This window comes from Bubalus bubalis, chromosome 5, assembly GCF_019923935.1.
Source record: "Bubalus bubalis isolate 160015118507 breed Murrah chromosome 5, NDDB_SH_1, whole genome shotgun sequence".
Lineage (NCBI taxonomy): Eukaryota > Metazoa > Chordata > Mammalia > Artiodactyla > Bovidae > Bubalus > Bubalus bubalis.
In genome coordinates this window covers 130,283,118-130,310,815 of record NC_059161.1, presented here as the reverse complement: position 1 = coordinate 130,310,815, position 27,698 = coordinate 130,283,118, and the positions used below count along the sequence as shown (strand labels likewise).

General features: G+C 54.0%; 1 protein-coding gene across 8 annotated transcripts in view; it reads left to right on the top strand.

Annotated features, from left to right (window-relative positions):
* KCNQ1 (potassium voltage-gated channel subfamily Q member 1) overlaps window positions 1–27,698 on the top strand; it is a 377,149-nt gene that overhangs the window by 296,975 nt on the left and 52,476 nt on the right. For 3 of the 8 annotated variants that reach the window (XM_025286908.3, XM_025286904.3, XM_044943826.2), the window contains 4 exons: window positions 4,590–4,665; window positions 9,968–10,062; window positions 11,033–11,175; window positions 11,898–11,959. In XM_025286908.3, coding sequence (XP_025142693.1) covers window positions 4,590–4,665; window positions 9,968–10,062; window positions 11,033–11,175; window positions 11,898–11,959 — 376 coding nt within the window. Of the gene's footprint in view, window positions 1–4,589; window positions 4,666–5,093; window positions 5,247–9,967; window positions 10,063–11,032; window positions 11,176–11,897; window positions 11,960–27,698 lie in introns of those variants that run through there. The other 5 variants (XM_025286905.3, XM_044943828.2, XM_044943825.2 and 2 more) reach the window with 3 other exon arrangements.

The following is a 27,698-nucleotide window of genomic DNA, read 5'->3' as shown; positions in this document are numbered from 1 at the left end:
TACATTAAACCTCAGGAAACATTAGCGTGATTGTTTCAGTCCATTTAATTTACTAATTTAAACTTTCTCACATATCTGTCCTTTTCTACCATCTTAACTGCTTCTTGTATTGAAATATCTCTGTGCGTCTTTGTCATTGCTGAGTCCCGGCCTGGAGTCATCCTTCCAGTACAGGTCTCAGCGCCGTGGATTCTCTTGGTTTAGTTTTTACCTTCTCTTACTCTTATTATTGTAGAAAAACACGCATAACAGAGAATGTACCATCTGTATCATTTTAAGCACTTTAAGTGCTTCATTCACAGTCGTTAATTCCATTCACACTCTTGTGTCGCCATCAGCCCATCATCTCCAGAGCTTTTCACCTTCCCAAATAGACACTCTGTCCCCACTGAACACTCCCCTCCACCCCCTCCCACCCCATACCCTCCTACTTTCTATCTCAATGGATTTAATGACTCTAAGGTACTCATATAAGTGGAATAGTACAGAGTTTATCCTTTTGTGACTGGATTATTTCACTTGCACCTTCATTTCTAAAAATACATTTGATGGGTATGGAATGCTACCTTGGTAGGAATTTTCCTTGAGCTCTTTAAGGATGTTATTCTGGCTTTTGTCCTCCCTGTTGACAAGTCAACCATCAGGATAACGTGTCATCATACACACACACACACAACCCCCCTCAGTAATTCTGTGCCTTTGGCCTCCAGCAGGGTGACTCGAATGGGCCTGATCTGTTATGCCTTGTCTTTCTTTCCAGCTGGAGCCAAGTGAAAAGAAAGTGAAAATGTTGGTCACTCAGTCGTGTCTGACTCTTTGCAACCCCATGGACTATAGCCCACCAGGCTCCTCTCTCCCTGGAAATCTCCAGGCAAGAATACTGGAATGGGTTGCCATTCCCTTCTCCAGGGGATCTTCCCAACCCAGGGATCGAATCAGGGTCTCCTACATAGTAGGCAGATTCTTTACTGTCTGAGCCACCAGGAAAGCCTGGTGAATCCAAGGAGCTGCTTAAATCTGCGGCCTGATGTCTTCCATCATTTGGGAGAAATTCTGAACCATTCAGTCTTCAAAATTACTTGTCCTCCACTTTGTCTCCTCTCCTTCTGAGATGTCACATGTATTAGAGCCTCTAACTATATCTCAGGTAGCTCGTGTTTTTTCTGTATCTTTAATTCTACTTTCCCTCCGCACTCCATCCTGGCTACTTTCTCTAGTTCACAAGTACTCTCTCTTTTTTTTTTTTTTTCTATGTCTTCTCTGCCATCAAATTCATCTCATGCATTCTTAACTTCCCCAATTGTCCTTTCTGTCCTAGAATTTCCCTTTGTTTTCTTTTTAATATAGATTTTACTTCTCTGGTGAAATTCTTCATCTTGTCTTCTACTTTCTTGAACCTATTTATCAACACTATTTCCAAGTCCTTATCTTACAACTCTGAAGCAGATCGTCTCACCTATTTGCTCCTGACTCTGTGGATCAGCATTTTGGATTCCTCATCTGGATGGTTTCACCCAGCTCCTTCAAGTGGCAGCTTGGTGGTGACTGGGTGGTCTCAGCTAGCCTCAGGAGTCTGGAGCTGTCAGGCTGTTAGACAGGGTGCCTCAGCTCTCCTCCACGTGGCTTTTCCAGCAGCCCGGCTCAGACATGTCCACATGGCAACAGTATTCCACAATGGTGGGAATAGTAGGGTTGAGGGGGGAGGCCCTGCTGGGGGGAACTGCAAAGGACTTGCACCCATCTCTGACTGTTCCCAGTCTGCCTCTGGCCATAACTTTACGCACTTCCACCAAAGCAAGATTCACGCACCCCCCAAGAGACCCCAGAGTCTCATGCAACTAGAGATGGTACCATGCCCAACACCCAGCATCTTACAATTGGCCTTTTTTTTTCCCTTTGTCATCCTCTGCCCGAAGCCTGGTCCCAGCACTATTTCAGGATTGATGCGTGTACCCCACTTTGGGGTCTAATTTCTTTTGATCTATTGATGCATAGCAAACCACACCTACATTTCCTGGCTTCATATCACAACTCTTCCGTATTCATCATTCTGCGGGTCAGTAATTTGGGCTCGACTCAGCTGGAAGGCTGTTCTGGTGGCTTTGCGTGAGGTGACTCACACAGCTCCAGTCACCTGGCGGTTCGTCAGGGTGGACGTGGGGCGGTGGACGGTGGCCGCGCTCACCTGTTCTTGCTCTTGGCCCGGGCACCTCGGTTCTGCACACGGCCTCTGAAGCCAGCCAGTTCACGTGGTCCACGTAACCACATTCCAAGAACACATGAGTTATACACGGTGGGACTTCCCCAGCTTTCTTTTCACCACAATAACCGTCAAGGTCAGCCCAGACTCAGCAAGTGGGAAGACCAACCCTTATCTCTTGGAGGAGTTACAAGTCAACTCAATGCATGTGAGTTTGAGCAAATGCTGGGAGATAGTGAAGGACAGGGAAGCCTGGTGTGCTGCAGTCCATGGGGTCACAAAGAGTCAGACCCGACTTAGCAACTGGACCACAATCTACCACACCTTCAGATCTGTTTCTGCGGTCTGTTTTGTCCCTTGGTTTTCCGTCTGTTGTGTATGAAATAAATAGAGACTCCATGATCTCACCTCCCTATGGATGTCTTGGTTTTCTCTGGAGAGCCAAAGGTGCCAGGCAGAGCATTTGCTTCAGGTGGATACTGAAGTGATTTGAGGCCATGGCAGGGTTGGGGTCTCCTCTGAAAGCTTGGGCTGTTTACCAGGACCCCGTCTTCTTGATGACTCTGAACCAGAATCCTCCTCTCCTCCACAACATGAGTCTGCAGGGGACTCTGCTTAGCTTTTTGTCCTTCTAGCAGCTGTCTTTTGCTCCATTTCTAGAATTTCACCCTGTGCTGTGCAGCTTGGCTCACAAACACTTCAAGGAGAGACTGGGCAAAAGGGGCCCCCTTCTCTCTGCGCCCCCCATTCACCAGGGTCTCGGCCTGTCAAGTCCTGGACGTCTTTGGAGCCCTAGCTTCCTGTTTATCTCGCCAGCCCAGGGGGCCCCAGCCTCACACTCAGCCCACGTGCCCCACACACTAAATGCACGTATGCACATGTAGGCTCACCCAGCTTGTTTCTCTCCTGGGATCGCAGCCCTTGGAGTCTTCCCTGGTCATAAAGCTGTTACACAGCTGTGGTGGTGTCTTCAGCAAAAAGTGTGATCAGACGCAAGCTTCAGAGCCAGAAGCAAAGTCTCCACTGGTGCCATGCGCATTATCTCCTTCCAGACTTTTTCTGTGCACATATATTAGCCATTGTGTTCCCCTTTTGATGATGTTTCTAGAAGGAACTTTGGGGTTTCCCAGGTGGTGCTAGTGGTAAAGAACCTGCCTGCTAATGCAAGAGACAGAGATGCAGTTCGATTCCTGGATTGGGAAGATCCCCTGGAGGAGGGCATGGCAACCCATTCCAGTATTCTTATCCAGAGAATTCCACGGACAGAGAAATCTAGTGGGCTATAGTTCACAGGGTCGCAAAGAGTTGGATATGACTGAAGCAACTTACCACGCACACACACACTAAAAGGAACTTTAGAGGGGAAAAAACGCAGCACCCTTAACAGAGTGGTTTTTGATGTTGTTCAGTCACTCATTTGTGTCCAACTCTTTGCAGCCCCATGGACTGCAGCACACCAGGCTTCCCTGTCCTTCCCCATCTTCCAGAGCTTTCTCAAACCCATATCCATTGAGTCAATGATGCCATCAAACTGTTTCATCCTCTGTCATCCCCTTCTCATCCTGCCCTCAATCTTTCCCAGCATCAGGGTCTTTTCAGATGAGTCAGTTCTTTGCATCGGGTGGCCAAAGTATTGGAGTTTCAGCTTCAGCATCAGTCCTTCCAATGAATATTCAGGGTTGATTTCCTTTAGGATGGACTGGTTTGATCTCCTTGCAGTCCAAGAGACTCTCAAGAGTCTTCTCCAACACCACAGTTCAAAAGAATTAATTCTTCACTGCTCAGTCTTCTCTATGGTGTAAATCTCACATCCATACATGACCACTAGAAAAACCGTAGCTTTGACTATATGGACCTTTGTTGGCAAAGTACTGTCTCTGCTTCAGTGGCTAAAGTGGTTTAGGTGGCAAAGGTAGTACCTACCCCTGGCTGATTTGTCCTGCCCTACATTTTCCAAGTGGGCACTGGTGGGCAGGCCATGGAACATTCCAGCTGCAAGGGGCCTTAGGGGTCATCTGCTTGTACCCCTTCCCACTATACTGGTGAGGAACCCAAAGGCCTCAAGTTAGAAAGAAGCCTGTGTGGCTGTACCGTGGGCAAGGGGCACAGCCACCGCCCATACAGGACCCTGACTCCAGCCCCACTTCCGAGTGAGGAGCAGGGCAAGGGTCCCTCTGGGGCCATCCCGTTAATTAAAAGCCTCTCAGCCTCAGCCTTTCCTCCTGCCAGCAGGACAGCAGCTTGTAGATCCCCATCCCCAGAGGCTGAACATCCTCCTTGCTCCTGGAGGGGCCCAGCCATGTGCCCGGGGACACTCGGGCAGCCTGCAGGCCTCTGACAGCGGCAGGCACGGGATGACCACCCTCCTCCCCTCCCTTCTCCACCGCAGGCTGCGGGAGCACCACCGGGCCACCATCAAGGTCATCCGGCGTATGCAGTACTTTGTGGCCAAGAAGAAATTCCAGGTGAGTCCTGCACTCAGCCCTCCTGCCCTGGTCCACTCTGAAAGCCACTCGCCCGCCCACAGCGCAGGCCATACCTGCCATGTCTGAGACCTGCCCCTTCACCCATCAAACACCCTGCCATGACTTCAAGATCCGTCTCCAAGACAGCTGGCCCTGGAGGGACGTTTCCCTGATAGGGCTGGACCCTGGGGCCAACCCAGAACCACATGGAGCCCTGGAGTTCACTCACCCCCAACCCACACCCCCTAGACAGGAGTGGGAGTGACTCAGGGAGGGGGCAGAGCCAGCCCTGTGTCACCTGGACAGAAAGTACCTGTCCCAGGCCTGCTCAGGGCTTTTGTCCCCATCACCCATCCCGTGTGAGTCAGAACAGACGGGAGTGACCTCCCTGGCAGTCCAGTGGCTAAGACTCTGTGCTCCCAATGCAGGGGGCCTGGGTTCGATCCCTGGTCAGGGAACCAAATCTCACATGTTACAACGAAGACCGAAGATCTGCTTGCTGCAACTAAAGACCCCGCTTGCTGCAACTAAGACCCCGCTTGCTGCAACTAAGACCCCACATGCAGCACATACTGGCACAGCTAAATAAATATATATTTAAAAAAAGATAAAACATAGCAGAGAGGAGGTCTGGCCCTGCTCTGTGCCCTGGGGTGGCCCCCTTTACAGGGAGGGGTAGAGTCTCCCTGGCCAGACGGGGCTGGAGACTGTGGGCTTCCCCATTGGCCCTCCTTCCAGGGGTGAGTCTCCTACAGCAGCCCCTGGAGAACGCCAGGTGATGCCAGGCTTGGCACCTCTTTCCTCCGTGGAGACTGTCATCTGTTGGAGGATGGGGCCCAGCTCAGCTTTCCCTCCGAGAACATGGAGCCTTGGGAAGCAGGGACCCCTGGGGGAGGGCATTCTATTTCCAGAAGGCTTGGCCACCGGTTCCTTTTCAGAAGTGAGTTCCTGGCGGAGCCAGGTCTGGGGGTCACTCAGAGCCAGCGGCAATGTCCAGAACCCCAGGGCCTGTGTGTGGTACCAAGTGGGGAGGTTGGGGCGACTTGTTCACACCCCCCGAGCAGTCACAGCAGGGCTGGGGCAAGAACCAGACCCTGGGTCCCCTCCGGTCTGTGCCTCCCATCTCAGACTACAAGCTTGACTCCAGCCCCAGCCAGTCTCCCCAGCAGAGCCCCCACCCACCCAGGCCAGGGAGCCAGACTCAGTGGGGAGCTCTGGACAGACCCCACTCCAACAGCCCTAATGAAGACCTCTTTCCCATCTGGACTGGGAACAAGAGCCCAGGGGGCTGCCCAGGACCATGCCCACCTGTGCCCTCAGCCTGCCAGGACGCTGGTCCCATCGCACGTGGCCCCTCGGGAGCGGGTAGGGGCGGGGAAGGGGGTGGGAGGGAGGAGGAAGGGGTTGTACACAGTCCCCAGGGGCGTTGTGCTGCCCGCCTGCCCATCTGTCTGCCCACAGCCTGGCAGGAGGCCTTTCCCCCCAAAACTGGGCCAAGTAGTGTTAAAGGCTCCCGCCAGGGCCTAGGACCCCTCATTGTGGGATCAAAGAGTCCGTGAAGGCCATTCCCAGCCGGCGCCAGGAGGTCTGCCCCGCACTGTTCTGGGCAAGATCCAACGTCCCCGGATGGTGGGCCTTTGGGTCTGTGGCTGCTCCTTCCCCAAGGCCCGGCTGCCCTGGTGGAGCCAGCAGAGGGGCACCTGGTGAAACAGGGAGCTTGAGAGTGCTGGGCAAGGACAGGCTGGCCTCTCGGGTGGGGCGGGAATGGCAGGAACTTCTGCCCGGATCAGGTCTGGGCAGGACTGTCCCCAAGACGAGAGGAGGCCCGGGCAGGGCCCTCGCTGGAGAGTGGCTGGTGGTGATGGCTAAAACCTCTGATGCCAACCGAGGGGGAGGGTACAGAGGGGTCACTGTGACTCTCCTAGGATGGGAACGGTCCCCAGCCTGAGCAGCTGGGCCACTGTGCTTCCGGAGCAGGCCCCCGCTGGGCAGAGGCCAGAACCTGCTGCCTGGGGCACCGCTGGACCATGTAGAGCCATGCCAGGGTGGACACCAGGCTTCCTGGGGGCTTCTTCCAGGTCTGGGGTACCCACAGGGCAGGCCCAGCTCAAGGGTGATGTGCTCAGCTTCCAGATAAGAACCACAGATTCCCTGGGCAGACGGGCGCCCACAGTGGCCAGAGAAGGTGTGGGCGCTGGGGAGCGCCTGTCACAGAAACGTGGGCAAGAAAACCCACAGCTGGCCTCAGGAGGCACCCTGCCCTCCCTTCCAGGCCAGCGGCCTCCCTTCTGCCTCAGGATACAGGCAGCATCCTGCAAGCGGCCTGGGAGGCTTCTGGAAGGAGGCCGGGCAGCCCCACGGGCCTGCCCCCTCCCCTCCCCTGTGCACAGGGCCCCTGAGGCCCTGGAATAGACCAGGTGGGGCCTGTGAGTGCAGCAGCTCCTCCTGCTCTGCCCCTGGGACAGAGGCTCTCAGGCAAGGCCCAGGGCTGGGGTGGCTAGAGGGGGTGGGCAGCAAGAGGCCTCCAGGGAGGAGGGACCCAACAAGATGGAACTGGTGGATGAGCCCCTGGTGGTGAGGAGCTCTGGGGGGCTGCCGGGGTGGCCCCTGCCTCAGGCCCAGCTGCCAAGGCCCCTCCCCCGCAGCAGCCTGTCTGTCTGCCCACACGCCCACCCCCATCTGGCCCCAGGGGCAGCAGACGTGGCTGGTGGCCCCCCTGCGGGCCTTGCTGGCCGATAAGTACCCGGCTGGCCGCCCCTGTGTCTGGCCAGAGGAGCCAGAGCCTCTTAGCCCTTCAAGTTTGCCTTGAACTCCCGTGTCCACCGTCGGTCAGTCTGGACAGCCCGGCATTATCTTGCTCATCTCAGGCTCCTGCTGCTGCCGCCAGAGGAAATTAGCTTCAGAGAGAAAGCTGAGATGAGCTTTGCAGCCGGACCCCAGGCAGCCACTTGACAAAGGCCTCCAGGAGCGCTGACCAGACCCTGGTGGGGGAGGGGTGGGGAAGGGGGAGCTTATCAACTCCAAGATGAGTCTCAGGGGCCTAAGAGCCTGCCAGGCCATGGGTCCCGGGTGTCAGTCAGCTGTCGGTTACCTGCTGAGGTCCACACCCTGCACAAGGCGAGGCGGGGAGCCCGGCTCACAGGCTCCTCTCCCCCTTGCTCCTGCAGGCTCACACACACCCGTCCCCTGCACTCTCGTGCCTTTCCATGGAGACGTCTGTGTACATTCGTGCACACAGAGCCCCTCAACACACTCAGGGGCCCACAGTGGTCCGTGACCTCCCAGGGTGTATGGGAGACAAGGACAAGGACTCACTCCATTCTGGGCCAGACCTGCCCAACTTTGACCTCCGAACCCCGCCTTGCCTCTTCTGAGCCTGCCCCTGACCACATCGGCAGGTCTGGGGGTGGCCCCGAGCCTCACAAAGCCCTTTGGCCTACAGGAAAGCAGGCATCACCTCTCAGGACCGCCTCCCCGTGGGCATTAAACACAGCGCAGACCCTGGGCTCAGCCACAGCCACCGTCATGGCCATTCGGGTTCTCCTGGCACGAGCCGCTCAGGGTCCCCCAGCCCTCTGTCTCCTCACATCTTACTTTACCCTCACTCCCCTTGTCAGCCAGAGGGCTCAGCACCCCCATCTTACAGAAGCAAGAACTGAGTCCTGGGCACGTCACCACTAGCCTGCCACCCAGCGCCACTCTACACTTGTCCTGGAGCTGGGTGTGTGGCGTCAGAGAGCCTGCCAGACTTCATCTCACCCCTGACCCCACGATCCTACGACGGGCCTTGCGTCTCAGCCATATGAGGATGCAAGGTGGTCCCAGAGTCCGAAGCGGGGCTGGGTGTCAGCTGTGAGGGCCCCACCTGGCGAATCTGGTGGGGACAGGAGCCGCTCTGGCCTTCTTGTGCCCGGTCCCTGATGGGGAGGAGGGTTCTGTCCTGCCTCAGGATTCTGGGGTCCCAAACCATGTAGGGAGTTGAACTTTAGCTGCCAGTGTTGATGGCAGGGCCCCTGGGCATGTCCAGAGGTGCCCAGAGATGGAGGCAGGACTCTGCCCTCAAGGGAGCCCCGTCTTTCTGGAAAGGCAGAGGTGGCCTTGCCCGTAGCCTAGGGTAGCCTATCTCTGAGGTGGTACCACAAGGAGAGGTAGGGCTCAGGCAGGCAGGGAGGACAGGTCCCCTGGGGCTCCCAGGTTTGAGACCTGGCCCTGGCTCTCAACGGGCATCTGAGTCTTATTCCTTCTCTTCCTCTGACCCGCCAGCCCCTGCTCGCCCTGCAAGCTGTCTGGAGCTTCTTGCAGACCTGCTACCCCCCGCCCCCCAGCAAGCAGCAGTAACCTCCCAGTTCATCGCTAGTGTGAGCCCTTCAGAGTTAATGAGACCACCTGGGCCCCCCCAACCCTGTCTGCCTGAGGTCCCCCCCAACAGAGTCTCTTTCCCCAATGAGCCCTTCTTGCTTGTGTGGGCAAAGGGCCTCCTGAGCCATCAGACCCCCACTCGGCCAGTCCCCTGCTACCTGGGTGGGACCCACAGCCCGTGGGCTCCTGGGATCGAGGCCATAAATGTGGCTGGAGGTTTTGCTGACATCCCGAGAAGCCTCCTTCTCTGTTGTGGTTTCACCTGAGCCCCGGATGCATTTATGGGCTCAGGGCTGGCGCTGAGCCTGGAGCTCCAGGGTCCCCTGCCCTGCCCCCTGGCCCCAGGCCCACGGTGGGACTATCCTCTCCTCCCAAGCAGCCTGAGAGCTCGGGTGGGAGGCCTGCCGCCCACAGTAAGCACTGCAGGCAGAAGCTGTCCCTGGGGCCCCCTCTGCTCACCTCAGGGGACTGACTGCCAGGGAAGGGGGTGGGGTGGATCGCCCCCACCCCGAGAACAGTGCAGGTGCCTGCCAGTGAGGGTGTGGTCAGCTTGGGACCCAGGCTGGTGGGGGCTGCACAAAACTGCCCTCTTTGCCACTGACCGGAGCCATGCTCATTGCCCCCTGCCCCCAGGCCCTCAGCTGGGCCAGCTCTTCCAAGGCAGTTTGGAAACAGGGCTGGGGGCCTGGAAATGGAGAGTAGGCAGGTCGCTGGGTCCAGAGAGCCCGAGTCACTGGCCTGGGGTCACCCAGCTCCCGGGTGGGGTGGGGCATGGGGGATGGGGGCTGAGCCCCGCCACGGCAAGTGCGCTGATCCAGGCCTGCCCCTTGGTGCCACATGGGCGGCTCCTTAAATCCCAGCTGCGCACGGAGGATAGGCACCGTCCTGTGCCTGACGCTGGCCCACACACACAGGCGCGGCTGACTCTGTCTCTCTGCTGCAGCAAGCGCGGAAGCCCTACGACGTGCGAGACGTCATCGAGCAGTACTCCCAGGGCCACCTCAACCTCATGGTGCGCATCAAGGAGCTGCAAAGGAGGTGGGTGCGCCGGGCTGGGGGCGGGGCGGAGTGTGGTCAGCGCGGAGCGGGGCGTGGATGGCAGAGGGCGGGGCGCGGGCACCGCGGGGCGGGGCGTGCATGGCAGGGAGCGGGGCGCGGGCAGCGCGGAGCGCGGTGTGGATGGCAGGGGGCGGGGCATGGGGGCTCGCTCCACCAGCACCCAAGTCTCGGGGTGGGGAGGCTTCAAATCCCAGCTCACCTGCTGTTGAGCAGGCCCAGATCAAGTCCTGGGAGATACACGGCTGGGGGAGAACCTACCGGTTGGGCGCTGAGCACCCCAACTCTCGGAAGCCCACGTGTTCTGGCTTCTGGCCCACGGTCCAGAGACTTCTACTCCCGGAGGCCGCCTGCCCCTTAGGGGCCTGCATGGGCTCAGACCAGCTGCACATTGGCAGTGGGTTGGCCTGGGGACTGGGCTCTGTGAGGCACAGGGTGTGGCTGGGAGACCACCCATGTTGACCACCCTGGCCAGGCAGGGACTCAGGCTGCCCCCTGTTCACCCCACCCCTGTCACTGACCTACAACAGGGATGTGAAGCCCATCCAGCCCAGCAACCTGGCCTTGTCCTGGAAGGGACCTCTTGCAGTCCTGCCTCTCTGGACACTTCCAGGCACCTGGCCTGGTGTGTTTATGAAGCGGCCACAGGACACGGGGCTATTCTGGGATCCTGCTGTACCCAGGGAGGATGACAGAGAGACAGTCCAACCACTGCCCTTCACCTCTGAGCCCCCCACCCAGGCCCCCCATTGGAGTATGGGCCTCTGGAATCTGAGAGGCACCTGGCTGGTTTTGGGGTGGTGGCAGGGGCTGGCCCCCAGAAGGGGCGGGCAGCTTGTCTTGCTGGGGACGTTGGCCCATCTGCCCACTGATCAGCCAGATGTCAGTATGGGGCCCAGGGGCCAAGCATGAGCTGGTCTCCATCTCCCTCTCCCCACCCCCACCCCCCCAGGCTGGACCAGTCCATCGGGAAGCCCTCCCTCTTCATCTCCGTCTCAGGTGGGTTTCTGCATCAAGGCACCCTCAGCATGGCAGCCCATGCCAGACCCTCCTACCATCGCCCCACCCATGCCTGCCTCTTCCCACCATCAGAAGGTACACGTCTCGCCAGGAAATCCAGGGAGATGGGGGCAGGTTGACCCACCCTAAGCAAGGTGGCTTTGAACACAATTTACACAGGATTTGCAGTTAGCACAGGAACCTACAAGGGTCCCTATAAGGGCAGGCCTTTCTAGGCCACTGATGATCTGGGTGTAGAAATGTGACCAGGTCTTTGGGAAGGTGTGGGCCTGGAAGTGGGGCTGGGGACTGAGAAGCCAGCCAGAACATTGCGGTAGAGGTGGGTGCCGTTCTCCAGCTCTGAGGATGTGGAGTGGGCTGCGGGTCACATGGGGAGTACAGGGCCAGGCCAGTTCCTTGGGGTTGCCCTAACCCAGGTTCAGGCGGGAGGCGCAGCTCAGGCAGGGGCAGGACAGCGGGGGTTTCAGGGGCAACAGGCATCCCCAGCCAAATCAAGTGTCTCCCGGGGGTGGAGGGCACAGTGGGCACCATCTCAGGCAGGCTGTCCCTGTCTTCCGCGCTCTCGGGAATCAAGGAAACGGGAAGGGTGGGACACTGACAAGCCGGCCAGCGCCCGCCCACCCCCTCCCCCTACCATTGCCTCCTCAAGTTCCCACCACGGAAGAGCTCTTAGGAGATGTCCTCGGAGGTTCAGACCTTCGACTCAGCTCCCTCACCCCCGTCACCCTGGGGTCGCCTGCCCACCCCACCCCATCGGCCAGCGCCTGAGTCCCTCACTCGGGTGCTTTACCCCACAGAGAAGACGAAGGACCGTGGCAGCAACTCGATCGGCGCCCGCCTGAACCGCGTGGAGGACAAGGTAAGCACCTGAGCCTGGGCTGGCTCCCGCGGCCGCGGGCGACGTCCTGGGGCCTGGACAGCGCTGCCCCCGGCGGCACTCCACGCTGCCGCTGGCCCCGGATGGCTCGGCGTCTGGGGTCTCCCCCGTCCGTCCGTCTCCCCTTTTTCCTTCCTCCTCCTCTCCTTCCGTCTGAGCTCGTGTGGCCTTCCTGAGGTAGGCGCCGTCTACTTCCCCGTCTGCAGTGGGTATCATCCCCGCGGGAGGGAAGAGGACACTGGAGTCCAGGCTGGTCTGAGACCTCGCACAGGGGGCATCCTTATGGGCAAGTGGCACCGAGTACCCGCAGGCCCCTCCCTGGCATAGCTGAGGTGGGCATTGCTCCCTTGGTTCCAGCCCGAGGGCACTCAGGGACTTGGAGACACCAACAGGGGCACAAGGGTGCGTCATGCGGGGAGCAGGGGCTGCGGGCATCTGAGCAAGGGCAGCGGGAAGTGGGCAGTGTCAGCCCAGGCCCTGCTGGGCATCCAGGCAGGATGTGGACACCCACGCTCCCTCTGCTCCAGGGCACGGCTGCCTCAGTGGCTGGGGTGCCCTGGTCCTCCCCTGGGTCTGCGCCGACATCCTGGAGCCCCCACGGATCTATGGAACGGGAGGGGCGGCCATGCTGCCCTGTGACGGCTCCATGGTCAGGTGCAGGCTCTTATCTTGCCAAACAGCTCGTTCATCTGCATGGACCTTATCTGAGAGCCGCAGGGGGGGCTAAAAATAGAGGGATTTCGCTTGGGCAGGGAGGGCATCCACTGCTCCGTTTCCTGGGCAACGCCTGGCTCTGGCACATATCCATCTCTGCTGCAGCTGGGTAGGCGGGCAGGGGAACGGCTCCCAGTTGCTGCCCTCCCCCCCCAGCCTGGGCCTGCAGGACTACCCTCTGCCCACCTGCAATCTTCCCCGGCTGGGGCGGGTGTGGGGTCACGATCCAGTAGGTGGGGTCTGAGAGGGAGGGCCACTGTCCAGCTGAAACGGGGGCCCTCATCCTCAGGCCTGCCCCCGGGGCTGTGTGACCCTGACATCCTGACGCCACTGGAGGGCTGGCCCAACTCGGTCAGCACAGGCCTAAGCAGGGCCTTTGTCCTGTCCCACAGCAGACAGCCCAGTGGCAGGTGCCCTGTCTGGCAGGAAGGGAACTGAAGCCCACAATGGTCCACTCCCCAGGATGGCAGCATCAGGGCCTCAGGGGCCCTGGGCTTCGCCTCCCTGGTGGCCGGCCCTTGGCTCTCACTCTGCCTCCTGTGTGTGACCAGGGCTGGCGCGTTCCGTGAGAAGCCGCAGGTGGCCGTGCCGAGCGCAGCAGACCCGGCCCTCCGGGTGGGGCTTCCGGTCATCACAGGAAGCAGAGGGGGCTTCCCTGGTGGTCCAGGGGCCGACTCCACACTCCCAATGCAAGGAGCCCAGGTTCAGTCCCTGGTCGGGACCCAGACACCACGTGCCACAACAAGAGAGTCCACGTGCCCATCCCACACGGAGCAGCTAAAAATAAGAGCCCTTGTGCCACAGCTAAGACTGGTGCCGCCAAACAAACATTTCAGCAGAAAAGTAAAGGAAGCAGAGGTAGAGCCAGGGACCAGACCCGGCCCCCCACCCCCCAGCCCCTCGCCTGGCCCTGGGACAGCGCTTGCTGAGTGATCTCCGCAGCCGGCACCCCCTCCCAGCCGCCCTGGGGGCACCTGCCGCCCCACCGTCCAGATGCGCCCCCCCCCCCGCCCCGCGTCCCTGCCCTGGTCTGGTTCTGTCCCCTGTCCCGCTGCCCTGGGGCTTTCCTATGACTCTGCCCTGCTCAGGGCAAGCCACTCCTTTAAGCCTAGACTGGAGCCCGGTGTCCTCTGGGGGTGGTGATGGGGCTGCCTAGGGTCCCCTGCAGCCCTCCAGCCACCTGTAGGGTCTAAGAATCGAGACATGGCACTTAGTCAGCCAGGGGCACTGTGGCGGGCGAAGTGGGACCTGTGCTGGCCTTGGGGGTACCCCATCACAGACCCAAATTTCTTCAGATCCGAACAACAAAGCAGGGGAGGGTCCTGGAGGACAAGGTTTGGGGGCAAGGCCCCTGGTGGCCTCCGCCCATCAGGCTCTGTGCCCAGGAGAGGGGCCACCTGTTCCTGGGCAGCGAGGATTCTGCCTCATCCCCCCTGCCCCGCGGAGCTGGTTCGGCCGAGAGGCTCCGTCACTCGGAGTCCCGAGCCTGCTCCACGCTCCCCACCCCCCGTGGACCTGCAGAGACCCAGGCGAGGCCTCTGTGGGCCCCTCCCCCGCCGGCTGACGCCCCTCGCAGATGGACCCTGGGAAGGGGCCCCATGTTATCGGCTTATCGCAGGGGCCATCAGGACCATAAACAACCCCCTGGCAATCCTGCTGACGCGGGAAGTTGGGGGCAGGAAACGCAGCAGCCGTCCGGCCCTCGGACGCCCAGCAGGCCCGCGGCGGTGGCAGTGCCAGCCGGCCCGCCAGCCAGGCCCCCGCCCCGGGCCTTCCCCGCACGCCCGGCCTGCCTCAGGCCGGAAGGGAGCCTGGCCCCCAACTGCTTCCTCATCTGGGCTCCGGTTCTCGCCCTTGGCGGGGAGGGCGGCGGTCTCCTCCCAGCCTCCTCCAGGCTCGCAGCCAGGAAGAGGGGCTGGGAGAGGAGGGGGAGGGGGCTTGGGAGGCACACGGCCCCCCCACCCTCCCAACCCCTGTCTTGGGGCAGGGAGCCCAGCACACCTGTCCCCGGCCTGGGCTGGCTGTCCAGGCCTGCCTGGCTCCAGGGGTGTACAGAGCCGAAGCAGCGTCCTGCCCGGGCCCACACCACACACCCCCACCCCAGCCTCACCCAGGGGCCTGGGGGACCCGCAGGTCCCCAGAGGAGATGCGGGAGCTGCTCTTGCAAGTTGTGCTCCATACTTGGCGGAGGGAGGGGGGGAAGGACAGCCTTTGCACAAATAAATTCACTTTTACAAGTGGGGAAACTGAGGCCCAAGGAGTTTGCGCAGCTGTCTAATTAGCTAGTTAGTTAGAGCTAGCCCCAGCGGAAGCCACGGACGGAGGGGCAGATAAGGTGGAGAGAGAAAGCAGAAAAGAATTTCATAAACACAAGGGGTCTGGTGAGAAGAGGCCGCGTCCGAACAAGGAGGGGCAGGCTGGGGGCTGGGGTGGGGGCAGGCAGCGGGGTCCACTGGCGGCGGTGGTCAGACTCTGCCCTGGAGGGGGGCACGCCTCGCCAGCCCTGAGACGGGTCCTGAGAACACAACCCCCAGCCCCAGGGCCCCTCCCTATCAGGGCTGCCGCGGGGCAAGGACCCTGGGCTCTCTGGGGACCCGATGAAGCAGTCGGCTCCCACCTTCCTCCCCCCAGTGTGTATTCTTAGCTCCGGCCCTGGACCTGCTGCAGTGTTTACATTGAGCCCTGTTTATTTTGCAAGCTCAGCTCACACTGCTTTTGCTGATATGAGGAACACAGTGGGCTGGGAGAAGTTCTTTCTTCTCTGTTTTTGCCGGAAATGTTCATGGCTCAGGGCCGGACACCAGGAGTCCTGGGTTTCCAGGCCCCAGTTCAGAGAGCAAGGGTGGGAAGGGCCCTCCCCCACCTGGCATTGCTTCACCGCCCCTTGTCCTAGAACCCTGGCCGGGCACACCTCTCTCCTGGACAGACATGCCCCCAGCCCGGGTCCCCCGCTGCCACACCTCCACAGCCCCTGCCCTGCACCAGGAGGGCCCAGTCTGCCCCAACCTCCCTCCTCCTGCTCAGTCCACCTCCCAGACCTCTCCATCCCCCAGCCTAAAAGCAGGACCCGGAGGCACGACCATCCGGGAGGCTCCCCCTGCCTCCCTCCCTGGAGCCCCTCAGAGCTGCTCACCTTGCATGCCCGCTACACACCCTGCCCGCTGAGTCGGGGCCTCTATTATCTTGGGCTTAGGTTATTTTTCCAGACATCGATGTGGTCTCTGGCCTCTCCCCACTGAACCGCAGTCCTTCCCATTGTATAATCTTTCTTAGACACTGCAGCAGCTCTCTTGCTCACCTTTTCTTCAGAATCTTTGTGCTCACATTTGTGGGTGAGATATGTCTTTCTGTTCTCATCTGTTTGGGCATCTAGTTTAGGAGAGCCTCACGAAACAAGTTAAGAAGCAACCTCTCTTATTTTGTATTCTAGAATATTTTGTATAGGATTAGGGTTTTCTTCCCCAGAATGTTTGGAGAAACTCAAAGGTGAAGCCGCCCAGGCCTGCCGTGTTCTTTGTGGGCAGATTTTTAATGGAGTCCATGATGTGGACGGTTATGGGACAGGTGGGGTTTTCTATCTCTTCCTGTGTCAGTTTCCATAAGCTGCTCACTCTAACCATGTGTGCGATCCACCCTGGTTTTCGTGTTTATTGGCATTTCTCATCGTTTTAGCACCTTTACCATCAGCAGTTTGCTGCTTACTTGCTTAGTCGTGTCTGACTCTTTGCAGCCCCGTGGACTGTATAGCCCGCCAGGCTCCTCTGTCCATGGGATTCTCCAGGCGAGAATCCTGGAGTGGGTTGCCATCCCCTGCCCCATCCAGGGGATCTTCCCAACTCAGGGATCAAACTCTCTTGTCTCCTGCATTGGCAGGTGGGTTCTTTACCATTGAGCTACCAGGGCCCTATCTCATTTGCTTGTTTGTGCCTTCACTTAACTCCACTGGCCAGCCTTGCCGGCTCCTTGACAATTTTATTCATGTCTTCAACCAATGCTTGACTTTGCTGATCCTCCCTTTTGTTGGCTTGTTTTGTTTCATTCACTTTATTTTCTTCCTTCTAGTTACTTGGGTTTAATGTATTATTCTTTCTTTAACTTCTTAGGTTGAATTCATTTTAAGACTTTCTACATTTCTAATGTGGGCTCTTAAGGCTACACTTTGATTTTTCTCTAAATGCCACTGAAACTTCATGCCCCAGGTTTTAATCTGCAGCATTTGATTTTAATGTTCATTCACATAAAGATTTCTCGAGTCTCCACTATGACCTCTTGTTTATCCCAGGAGATATTTTGCAAAATGATTTTCATCATTGTTATAAATGTCATTGCTCTACCATCAGAGAAAGTGCTCTGCAGGGCATCCGTCTTTTGAAACATTTTGAAATATGTTGCAAAGGTACAAGATGTCATCAATTTTTGTAAGTGTACCTTCCCTGTTTGAATACCGCACGTATTTTGAAGTTGACAGTGTGGTGTTACACTTGTGTCTGTTAGAACAAGCTTGTTAATTGGTTCCTCACTGGAATGTTTCTATCTCTTGATCTATCATTACTGAGAAGTGTGTTGAAGTGCCAACTATTGTGGAGAATTTTCCTATTTTTCTTTATATTTCTGTCCATTTTTGCCTCGTATATGTTTTAGATCTTCTGATCAGGTACATATAATATTCACTTTTTTGTATATTCGCTGCTGGATTCAATGCGTGGTAATTCCATAGCACCCTCTTTCTCTCAGGCAGGCTTTCCCCCCTCTTAAAGCCTATTATCATTGTTATACAAACCTAATTTTCTTTGTTATCTTTTTCTTAAGCTTTCTTGAGGTACAATTTACGTGCCATAAAATTCACCCACTGTAAATGCAGACAACACATTTTAGTAAATCTCTAATTTGATGTGCAACAAACATCAAAATGAAGTTTGAGAACATTTTCAACACCCCCAATTCCCTCAATTCCATTTGCCAGCTCCTGCCGCCAGCCACAGTCAATCACTGACCTGCTTTCTGTCTCTGTATCCTTAAATTTCTGTAAAACTAGAAATCTGCCTTTTCTGGATGTTCCCTGTAAATGGAATCAGACAACTGGTGGTGTTCGTGTTTAGCTTTTCTCACATAACGTAACATTCTTGAGGGTCGTCTGCGCTGCGTCTGTATTTCTTGCCTTCTTCACGCTCAGCAGCTTTCTGTTGTATGGATCAACCACATTCTGTTTATCCATTTGCAAGTTGATAGACGTTTGGACTGTTTCCAGTTTGGGGCTATTATGGTCAATGCCGCTGTGAACTTTTTATCTACGAGTCTGTGTATGGACATATGTTTTCGTTTCCTTCGGTCAGGTTCCTAAGAGGGGAATTGATGGGTCATATGGTAAGTTTCTGTTTAACTTTCTAAAACACTTCTAAACTGTTTTCCAAAGAGTTCGTACCATTTTGATTTCCCACCAGTAACACACAAAGGTTCCACTTTCTCTATATCCTTACAAATGCATGGTATGGTTGATCTTTTTTCTTTTCGCCATTCTAGCTGTGGGTTTGATTTGCATTTCCTTAATCACTAATGATGTTGAGCAACTTTTCATGTGCTTATTAGCCATTCATAGTCTTCTCAGGGGAAATGTTTATTCAACCCTCCTGACTATTTTCTAATTAAGTAGTTCTGTTCTTGAGTTGTAAGAGTTGTTGATATGTTCTGGATACAGTCCTTTATCAGATATATGACTTGCAAGAATTTTCTCCCCCTCCGTGGCTGTCTTTTCATGTTCTTAATCATGTCTTTTAAAACACAAAAGTTGTAAATTGTAAAGAAGTCCAACTTATCTTTTCTTGTATGACTCATGCTTTTGATGTTATATCTAAGACTTCTTTGCCTATTCCAGGGACATGAACATTTCCTTCTATTTTTTTTCTTGTAGAAGTTTTTTTTTTTTTTTTAGTTTTAACTCTTACATTTAGGTCTGTGATTTATTTTGAGTTAATTTTGGGATGTGATATGTGGAAACGTTTGGGGTTTTTTGTTGTTTTGGTTTGGTTTTTGTTCCTTTTACTTAAAGATATCCAGTGGCCTTGATACCATTTGTTGAAAAGGTTACATTTCCCTCATTGAATTTTCATGATGCCTTTGTCAAAAATCAATTGAACGTAAGTATATGGGTTTATTTCTGGATTCTCAATTCTGGACTGCTAGTCTCTAGCCCTGTCTTTAAATCCACATTACTCTATCTTGATTATTGTAGCTTTGTAGTAAGCTTTGAAATCAGGTAGTGTTAGTCCTCCGATTTTCTTCTTTCTCAAATCATTTTGCCCTTTCTATATTTTATGAATTTTTATGTGAATTTTAGAGTCAGGTTCTCAGTTTCTACCAAAAAAAATAAATAAATAAAAGAGAGAGAGAGAGAAAAAAAAAGAAGAAACCTGATAGGGTTTTCCTGGAGATTGTATTGAATCTCTGACCCATTTGGGAAAACTTGACATCGTAACAGTATTGAGTCTTCTAGTTCATGAACATGGTATATCCTTCTGTTTATTTTATCTATTTTAATTTCTTCCCATTATATTTTATAGTTTTTAGTGTATAAATCTTACATATCCTTTGTTAACTTTCTTTCTAAATATTTTATTATTTTTGATGGTACTGTTAATGGAATTGTTTTCTTAATTTCATTTTTTAGTTGTTACTAGTGTATAGAAATTGGAGAAGGAAATGGCAACCCACTCCAGTATTCTTGCCTAGAGAATCCTGTGGATGGAGGAGCCTGGTGGGCTGCTGTCCATAGGATCACACAGGGTCAGACACAACTGAAGAGACTTAGCATGCATGCATACATTGGATAAGGAAATGGCAACCCACTCCAGTATTCTTGCCTGGAGAATCCCAGGGACAGAGGAGCCTGGTCTATGGGGTCGCACAGAGTCAGACACGACTAAAGTGACTTAGCAGCAGCAGCAGTATATGGAAATGCAATTAAATTTTTATATTAAGCTTATAAACTGTGACTTCATTGTTATTAATGCTAGTAAATTCTGTTGTTGATTCCTTAGGATTTGCTATATATAGGATCATGTCATATATGGGGCTTCCCTGCTGGCTCAGATGGTAAAGAATCCGCCTGCAATATGGGAGACCTGGGTTCGATCCCTGGGTTGGGAAGATCCGCTGGAGAAGGGAATGGCTACCCACTCCAGTATTCTGACCTGGAGATTTCCATGGACTGTGGAGCCTGGTGGGCTGCAGCCATGGGGTCGCAGAGTCAGACACGACAAAGCAACTTTCACTTTCGTCATGTACGAATAAGGACAATTTTATGTCTTCCTTCCAGTCTGTATGCCTTTAACTTCCTTTTCTGCCTAATTATACTAGCTTCATGGGGTCGTAAAGAGTCGGATATGACTGAGCGACTGAACTGAACTGAACTGACTAGTAAAATGTTAACTACAAGTGGCTGGAGAAAGTCTTGTAGGGCAAAGTATTCCATCATTTACCATTAAATATGATGCAGGTTTTCATTAAATGCTGTTTGTTGAGTTGAGGGTGTTTCCTTCTATTCCTAGTGTATGTTCAGGGTTCTTCTCACAAACGAATGTTAGATTTTCTCAGTTGCCCACTCTGCAACTTTTGAGATGGGCATGTGCTTTTAGCCCTTGTTTCTATTAATGTGATGTGATACATTAACTGGCGGGGGGGTTTTAAGCCAATCTTGTCTTTCCCACTTGATCATGGTACACAGTCTCTTTTGTCTGGCACTGGATTTGTTTGCTAAGACTTTGTCAGGAATGTTTGTGTCTATATTTATAAAAGACACTGTTCTGTAGTTTTCTTGTGTGTTTTTTTTCTTTCTGATTTTGGTGTTGGGTTTTTTAATTCTTTTTTAAATCATATACACATTTTACATGTCTTTTGTAAACCCTAGATTTTTAAAAATCATTTAATACATCTATACTTAATTTCTTAATATTATGTATTTATACTTAATAAATATATTATACATCTATACTTAATAATTTCCAATATATTTTGATAGATTTATAGCCATGTATTTTGTGCTCTTTATTTGTACTAAACTTTCTAATGTTTACTCTGCTCTTCTTTCCTGTCTCTTGTTGAATTGAGAGTTATTTTTCACTGCACGCTTTCTTTTACTGGTTTTAAAGTTACATGACCGTTCTTGTAGAGGGTAACCTAGGACTTTATAAAAGTTATATAATACATCCATTTGCTATGTTTGCCCACATCTGAAATAAAATAAGTACCTTAAACATTTTAGTTTCAATCTCTCCAGCTAACTTATATGCTTTGTTGTATGTGTAAGTTCAAACATAATTAGTAGTGTTTTATATAATCAATATGTGTTTAAATTTACCCATCTATTTGCAGTTTTTGTCACGCATCATTTATTTTTCATCTCAGATCTTATATGTGGGGTCACTTTTTTTGACTGAAGTATTCATTAGAATTTTATTCAGTGAAAATCAAAACCCTTCTGATTTTATTTGTTTTAAAATGACAGTTTTACTGTTGTTCTTAAAAATATTTCCACTGGCTACAAAATTCCAGACCTTAGGTTACCAAAATGATGTTCTTTTAACACATTGAAAATATCATCAAGCTGTTCTTTGACTTCCATTGTTTCCATTGAGAACAAAGATGGCAATGAGTCATTGCTCTTCAGAAGGCAATGCATCTTTTCTTTCTGGCTGGTTTTAAGCTCTTTCCTTTACTCTAGTGTTCTGCATTTTCACCGTGTTGTGTTATTAGAGGGGAGAAGGCAATGGCACCCCATTCCAGTACTTTTGCCTGGAGAATCCCATGGACAGAGGAGCCTGGTGGGTTGCAGTCCATGGGGTCACTGAGGGTCGGACACGACCGAACAACTTCATTTTCCCTTTTCACTTTCATGCACTGGAGAAGGAAACAGCAACCCACTCCAGTGTTCTTGCCTGGAGAATCCCAGGGACGGTGGAGCCTGGTGGGCTGCCGTCTGTGGGGTCGCACAGAGTCGGACACGACTGAAGCAACTTAGCAGCAGCAGCAGTGTTATTAGAGAGTGTCTTTTGTTCATTCTGCTTGAAATTAATTGAGTTTCCTTAATCTGCGGTTGGTGAAATGCATCAGGTCTGGGTTATACTCGCCACTCTCTCTTCATATTTTGCTTTAGTTCACTGTTTCTTCTGGAACTTTCACGAGGCACTTGGTCAACCATCTCAGTTCTCTCGTATCTCTTACTGCTTCTCTCTTTCTCTTTTATAAAAAATCGCTTTGTTCTCTGTGCTGTATTCTGGATACTGTCTTCTGATCCATCTTCCAATTCACTAATTATTTCTTCAACTGTGTCTAATCTACAGTTAAATTTATCCAAAGAATTTTAAATTTCAATGATTGTTTTTCTATTTATGGAAATCTTATTTGGTTCTTATGCATACTTGATAGACCTTTTTATAGTACCTTTCTTTTCACTTGTACATTCAAACTTGAAAAAAATTTCTTGATGTATATTGAATACAGCTATTTTATGTTTGAACGTGTGAAAATGTAAGTTGCTCAGTCATGTCTGCCTCTTTGCGACTCCATGACCATAGCCTGCCAGGATCCTCTGTCCATGGAATTTTCCAGGCAAGAATACTGGAGTGGGTAAGCCATTCCCTTTTCCAGGGGATTTCCCCAACCCAGGGATCAAACCCAGGTCTCCTGCATTGCAGGCAGATTCAGTTTCTGTTAATTCTGGTGTCTGAGTCTTTGTGAGTCACCTTATCAGTTTATGTTTTTTTCTCATTCATGGTGTTTTGTTCCCTTTGAGAATTTCCTTTTTTAGTCATAAGTTCATATATCTTACCATGTATCTCTGAGGATTTTTGAGGTCTAATGTGGAGCTGACCTTGGGGAGGATCCATGTTGATTTCTTCCATTGCTGTACATGTGGGAGCACTACCAGCCTGAACTATAAATTCTGGGCTCAACATTTTTGAGACCGCTCATGTGGTATGCATTTGGGCTTGCAAGCTGAGCACACCAGCTGTGGATATGGCTTCTCAGATCAAATGTTGTTCCACTCCTTTAAGCAGCAAAGCAATTTTCTATATAGTCTTTTCAGGGACTGGGTTATTTCTTACTGACCATTGAACCTTCACATTGAACACAGAGCACTTTGAAGGTTCCAGCTTTACGTAGGGCTCTGCCATGACACTTCCCACCTGGGGCAGGTCTGGGCTTGGATACCTAAGCATCCATCCCCTGTGAGACTGTGAAAACCAAAGCTCAAGTTTACTCAGTTCATCAGATGCCTTCAGGACACCTCTTACCTCTGTGGGTTCCACGCTAACTGCACATTCAGCCTCTGATCTCTCTTACCTCCAGACTAGCTCATCAAGGCTGATGAGTCTTGTGGGTAGACAAGGTCTCGTTCACTCACAGGGCATGGAGTCAGGGTTTGGAAGGTGGAGTTTTTCTGGGCACCCTGGGTCTGATGGCTGCTGCTCCAGCTTTGTGTACTGATTCCTGACCTTCCTAGGCTTCATCTCCCCATGAAATTGGGAGATGTTGGGCAGTAGCAATGTGTCTGGTTCATGCTGGTCTGTGGGGTCTTAGTGATAAGTAGATCTCATTCTGGGGCTCCAGTGGTTCTGTATTGGGCCAGCAGTCATTAGGGACTAGACTGAGAAGAATGCTCTTCTCCAAGCCCCCTGGCCCTCAGAGAGAAAGGACTCCCCCACTAACTTGCACAGAGGCCAAGCATCTAGAGATAGGAGCCTCTAGACCAGGGGGCAGCAAACTGGGGCCCATGGACCAGATCTGGCCCCTGACCTAAAGAATGTGTGACAAAGCCTGTGTATGATCCCTAATGCCTATAATATTTATTATCTGGCAGTTTACAAGAAAGTTTGCTGATCCCCAATTCAGACCAACGTTGCCCAATAGAAATATAAAGGGAACCACAGATATAATTTCAAACTTTCTCTAACAGTCATATCAGAAAAATAAAAAGAAACAAGTTAAATTCATTGCAATATATTTTATTTAACCCAGTAGATTAAAACATTATCACTTTGGGACTTCCCTGGGAGTCACTGATTAAGACTCTGTACTTCCACTGCATAGGGTGCAGGTCTAATCCTGGGTCAGGGAACTAAGATCTCATATGCTGCACAGCATGACCAAAAACTAAAAAAAAGTGTTACATTATCATTTCAATATATAATATTAGAAGAATGGTTAGGGTGGACGACATCCTGTCTCCAAAAGCCAGTGTGTGTTTTAAACTTAGAACATGCCTCTATTTGGATGCTGAGTTTTCCTAAGAACTGCTTGGTCTGCATTTAGATATCAGGAGATTTACAGTTGTCAAGGAAGATTCTCATGCCTAAATTAGCATTCCTAAACAACTGTTGTTAAAGTTTTCTAATAACTGAGTTGGGGATCTGTATTTAAATCTGAATTCGTCAAAATTCAATCAACTTGAGATCCAGTTTCTCGGTGTCAGCCGCATCCCCAGCGCTCTGTAGGCAAGCTTGGCTGGTGAGCAGGCTCTGGCACCATAACTTCAGACTGTGGTGTGCTGGCGGGCAGAGGCGGGAGTGGCCCCCGAGCGTGTGACCGGGCCAGGCCCAGGGAAATGCTGGCGAACACCAAGTGGGTGAGCAGGTGCTGATGTGGGGCAGGTGGTGGGGGCAGGGAGGGGGAGCGTCCCCCAGGCCCAGCATCCCCTCTGAACGTCCTTCACCCTCTTGGGCTCCCAGTCCTCAGACTCGAGCCTCCAGAGCCCGTGACCCACACTTCCCTGATGACTACCCGCCTGGCATTCTGGTTCTTATAACAGCATCTGTCTCCCACCAGCCTTGGCTCCTGGGGGCCGTAGGGACAGTGTTCACCTTGGGAGGCTGTGTTCCCAGGCTGCCTCGGACTCCACGGGGCACCTCATCTCCAGCTGGGGCTAGTTGCCTCTGAAGGCTGGGCAATCTCAAAGGGGCTCCCCCACCCCGTGCCCAGCTCCCCAACATCCCTCTGCTCCTGCAACACTCCTCTCTTTGCTGGTGAACTGCTCTTGAGTGGCAGGGCCGTAAATAGGCAAAGGCGTGGGCTTTGCCTGATCAAAGGGCCCCCTTCAGAAGCCGTCATTAGCTGCTATTCTGGGAACTGGTTATTTTAAGGTTAGTGTATTTTTTCTTTCCTGAGGAGCCGTCTTAGTGGATGGCTAGGTCCTGAGGTGCTGGCTCTTCAGTCAAACCACACAAGCCCTGTTTTGTCTAGGGTTTCAAAGATAAACCTAGAATGAAAGCATCACTTGACGCTAAGCGCTGCCATCCCTGTTCCTGGGCAGAGGTGGGCAGGCCTGCCAGGGAGTCCCTGTACCCCTCGAGCCACGAGGAGACTTGCCAGCCCCGGGACGGGGCTGCTGTGCTCCTGGAGGGAGCCAAGGTCAGAGCCCAGCGTTCTCACGGCCACGGCGGCCCCCACAGGCCTTGCCTAGGGCCTGGCTCAGGGGGGCATCTTTCAACAGACGGCCCAGCTTTTGCCAAAGATCTGTGGGAAGAGGCCCACCCCCACCAGTGGCCAGGGGAATGCACAGTGACATCATGGTTTAGGAAAATGATAATACCCGGTGCTGGCATGCATGTGGGAAAACAGGCATTCTTACACATTGCTGGTGGGGACTCTAATTACTACAGGGTTACACGTCTGGAAAGGAATCTAGCAGCATCTGTGAACATTAAAAATACATGTACCTTGAATCCCAGGAAAGGAAGCTCCAGGGTCAGAGGCCTACGTACCAGGATGCTAGCCATGCTCTGAGTGACAGAGAAACGAGGAACCACTTAGCTGCAGTGAGCAAAGAGCTGAGTAAGGAGGCTCCTCCAGCTGTGGGTGCCACCGGGCCCTATGGCTGTCAGTGCTGACAAGAGGCTAAGTCAGAAACCCGAGACGCCAAGAAGCCAGGTTCCCAGAAACCGCGCCACCTCGGACAGCCCTGGAGGGCCAGGGAGCACAGCCCAGCTCCAGGGTGCGGGGGCTGTCCCAGCAGCAGACAGCCCTGGTGCAGCTGTGAGATGCTCCATCCCCGTTTGTTCAAGGTCAGGGTGCCCCTTGCAGTCTGTGTGCGAGTTCGAGGTCGTTCAGGTAGAAACGTGGTGTCCCGTCCCGGTTCCTGCTCTGGCCTCAGTCCTCTGTCTGCTAGGGCTGCTCTCCCACCAGAAAAACTAGCCCCTAAACTCAGCCTCCCCCCACAGCTGCTCCCCAGGACTCGGGGTTCCCTCAGCACCCAAGTCTTGGTCACTGATCTGAGCCTCCCTTCCCAAAGACCCACTCTGTGCCAAGATTGGGGACATGGTCCACCGGGTCCAGACCCGAGGTCCAGCCCCAGTGCAGAACCCGTACACACACATCACTTTTGCTCCATCCTACTGGCAGAACCAGCCACGTGGTCCCACCCGGAGCAGTGTGGGGAATGCCGTCCCAGCAGGGCCCTCTGGGGTCATCTGTGTGGTGGGATGCCCGTCTCCTCCACCCACGTTCCCCCAGAGACAGCAGACGTACCCTGTGATGCGGGCCTGCCTACCTGCCCCCGCCCACACACAGCTCCCCTCAACAGCCCTCCCCAAGGCCCCAGGTCAGCAGCCGCCGTGGACGGGAACAGCAGCATGGCCGGGGACTCTGCCCTCTGCCCCCAGCAGTGCCCCTAGCACAGCCCAGCACCCTAGGGGCCCACACGCTAGACTTGGTTTTGTGGGTGAAGCCCCCATCAGGGTTAGGGGCACCCCGGGACAAAGGCCTGGGAGACTCAGGTCTGACCATCTGACCCCCCACCCAGGCTGGCACTGCCGTGAGCACGAAAGGGAGGAACCAGGGCCGATGGGCAGGCAGTGTGGTCAGCTGCGGGGCCTGAGCCGCCATCCAAGCCCTCCTCACTCCAGCCTCGTCCCCAAGGTCCCACTAAAAGGGCTGGAGCAGGACTCCCTCTCGGAGGGGCTGAGCCACCTCTGCAGGAGCCCCACACCCCACCCCCAAGGTCAGAGGACCCGGCCGCCCATCACATCCGTGAGTCCGGTTTTTGCAAGAGATGCTAAAATCCCACCCCTTCATTTCAGAGGCTTGGTTCCCTGTCCCTGAGTGAGGGCATAGGTCGGGTGGTCCCAGGGGACCTATAGGCCTCCCAGCCCTTCCATCCCATCAAGGACAAGATCCTTAGGATCCTGTAGTATCCAGGAGGGCATGTCCAAGAGGCCACGGTCACGGGAGGGAGGTGAGCGCTCCACTGGCCTGGAGCTGATGCTCAGGGCGGTGTGCCCGCCCTGCTGGGGTCCTGAGCCTCTCCTGACATGGAAGCAGGAGGGCTGCCCTCGTGGCTCACCCCCTCTCTGTACCCCGCCAGTCCAGCTCCTCCTGGCCAGCGAGAGCCCATCCCCCCGTCATGGCAGCCTCACCCCCTCGGAGGCCTGGCCTCCCAGGAAGGAATGTGAGTGCTGGCTTTGGGAGTCTGTTCCAGCTCAGGTTCTAGGCTGGGGGCCTGGCGTGGGGGCTGTTCAGCCAAAACGGTGATCTGGAAGACTGCACCCCACGTGTCATAGGCCCCACCTCTGGGGGGCTTGGGACTGAAGGAGGCCGGTGGAGACGCACCCGGGACATCCCAGGGACGCCCTCCCCAGGGGTGGGCACTGCTAACCAGCCTCTGTGAGCCTCAGTTTCCCACTCTGCCCAAGGAGAGGCTACATGGGCACTGGGCCACCTGTCCAGGCCTGGTCTCCTGTGGCTGCCGCGCCCATACCCGACACCCAAGGGCCTGGGGTCTGCCCCAGAGCTGCCTGTGGCGGAGCCAGCCAGGGGCTTCCAAGGCCCCTTGTACCCCCTCTTCCCCAGACCCAGACCCCACGCGTCTCTGCAGTCCTGCCTCAGGGGGCAGAGCCAAGTCCAGGGCCGAGAAGCCCGGCTCCCACGCCTGTGTGTTCTCACACTCACGTGTCTTCCTCTGACGGAAAGGACAAGGCCGTGCATACACGCGTGTGGGCTGAAGGGGCACCCTCCTCCC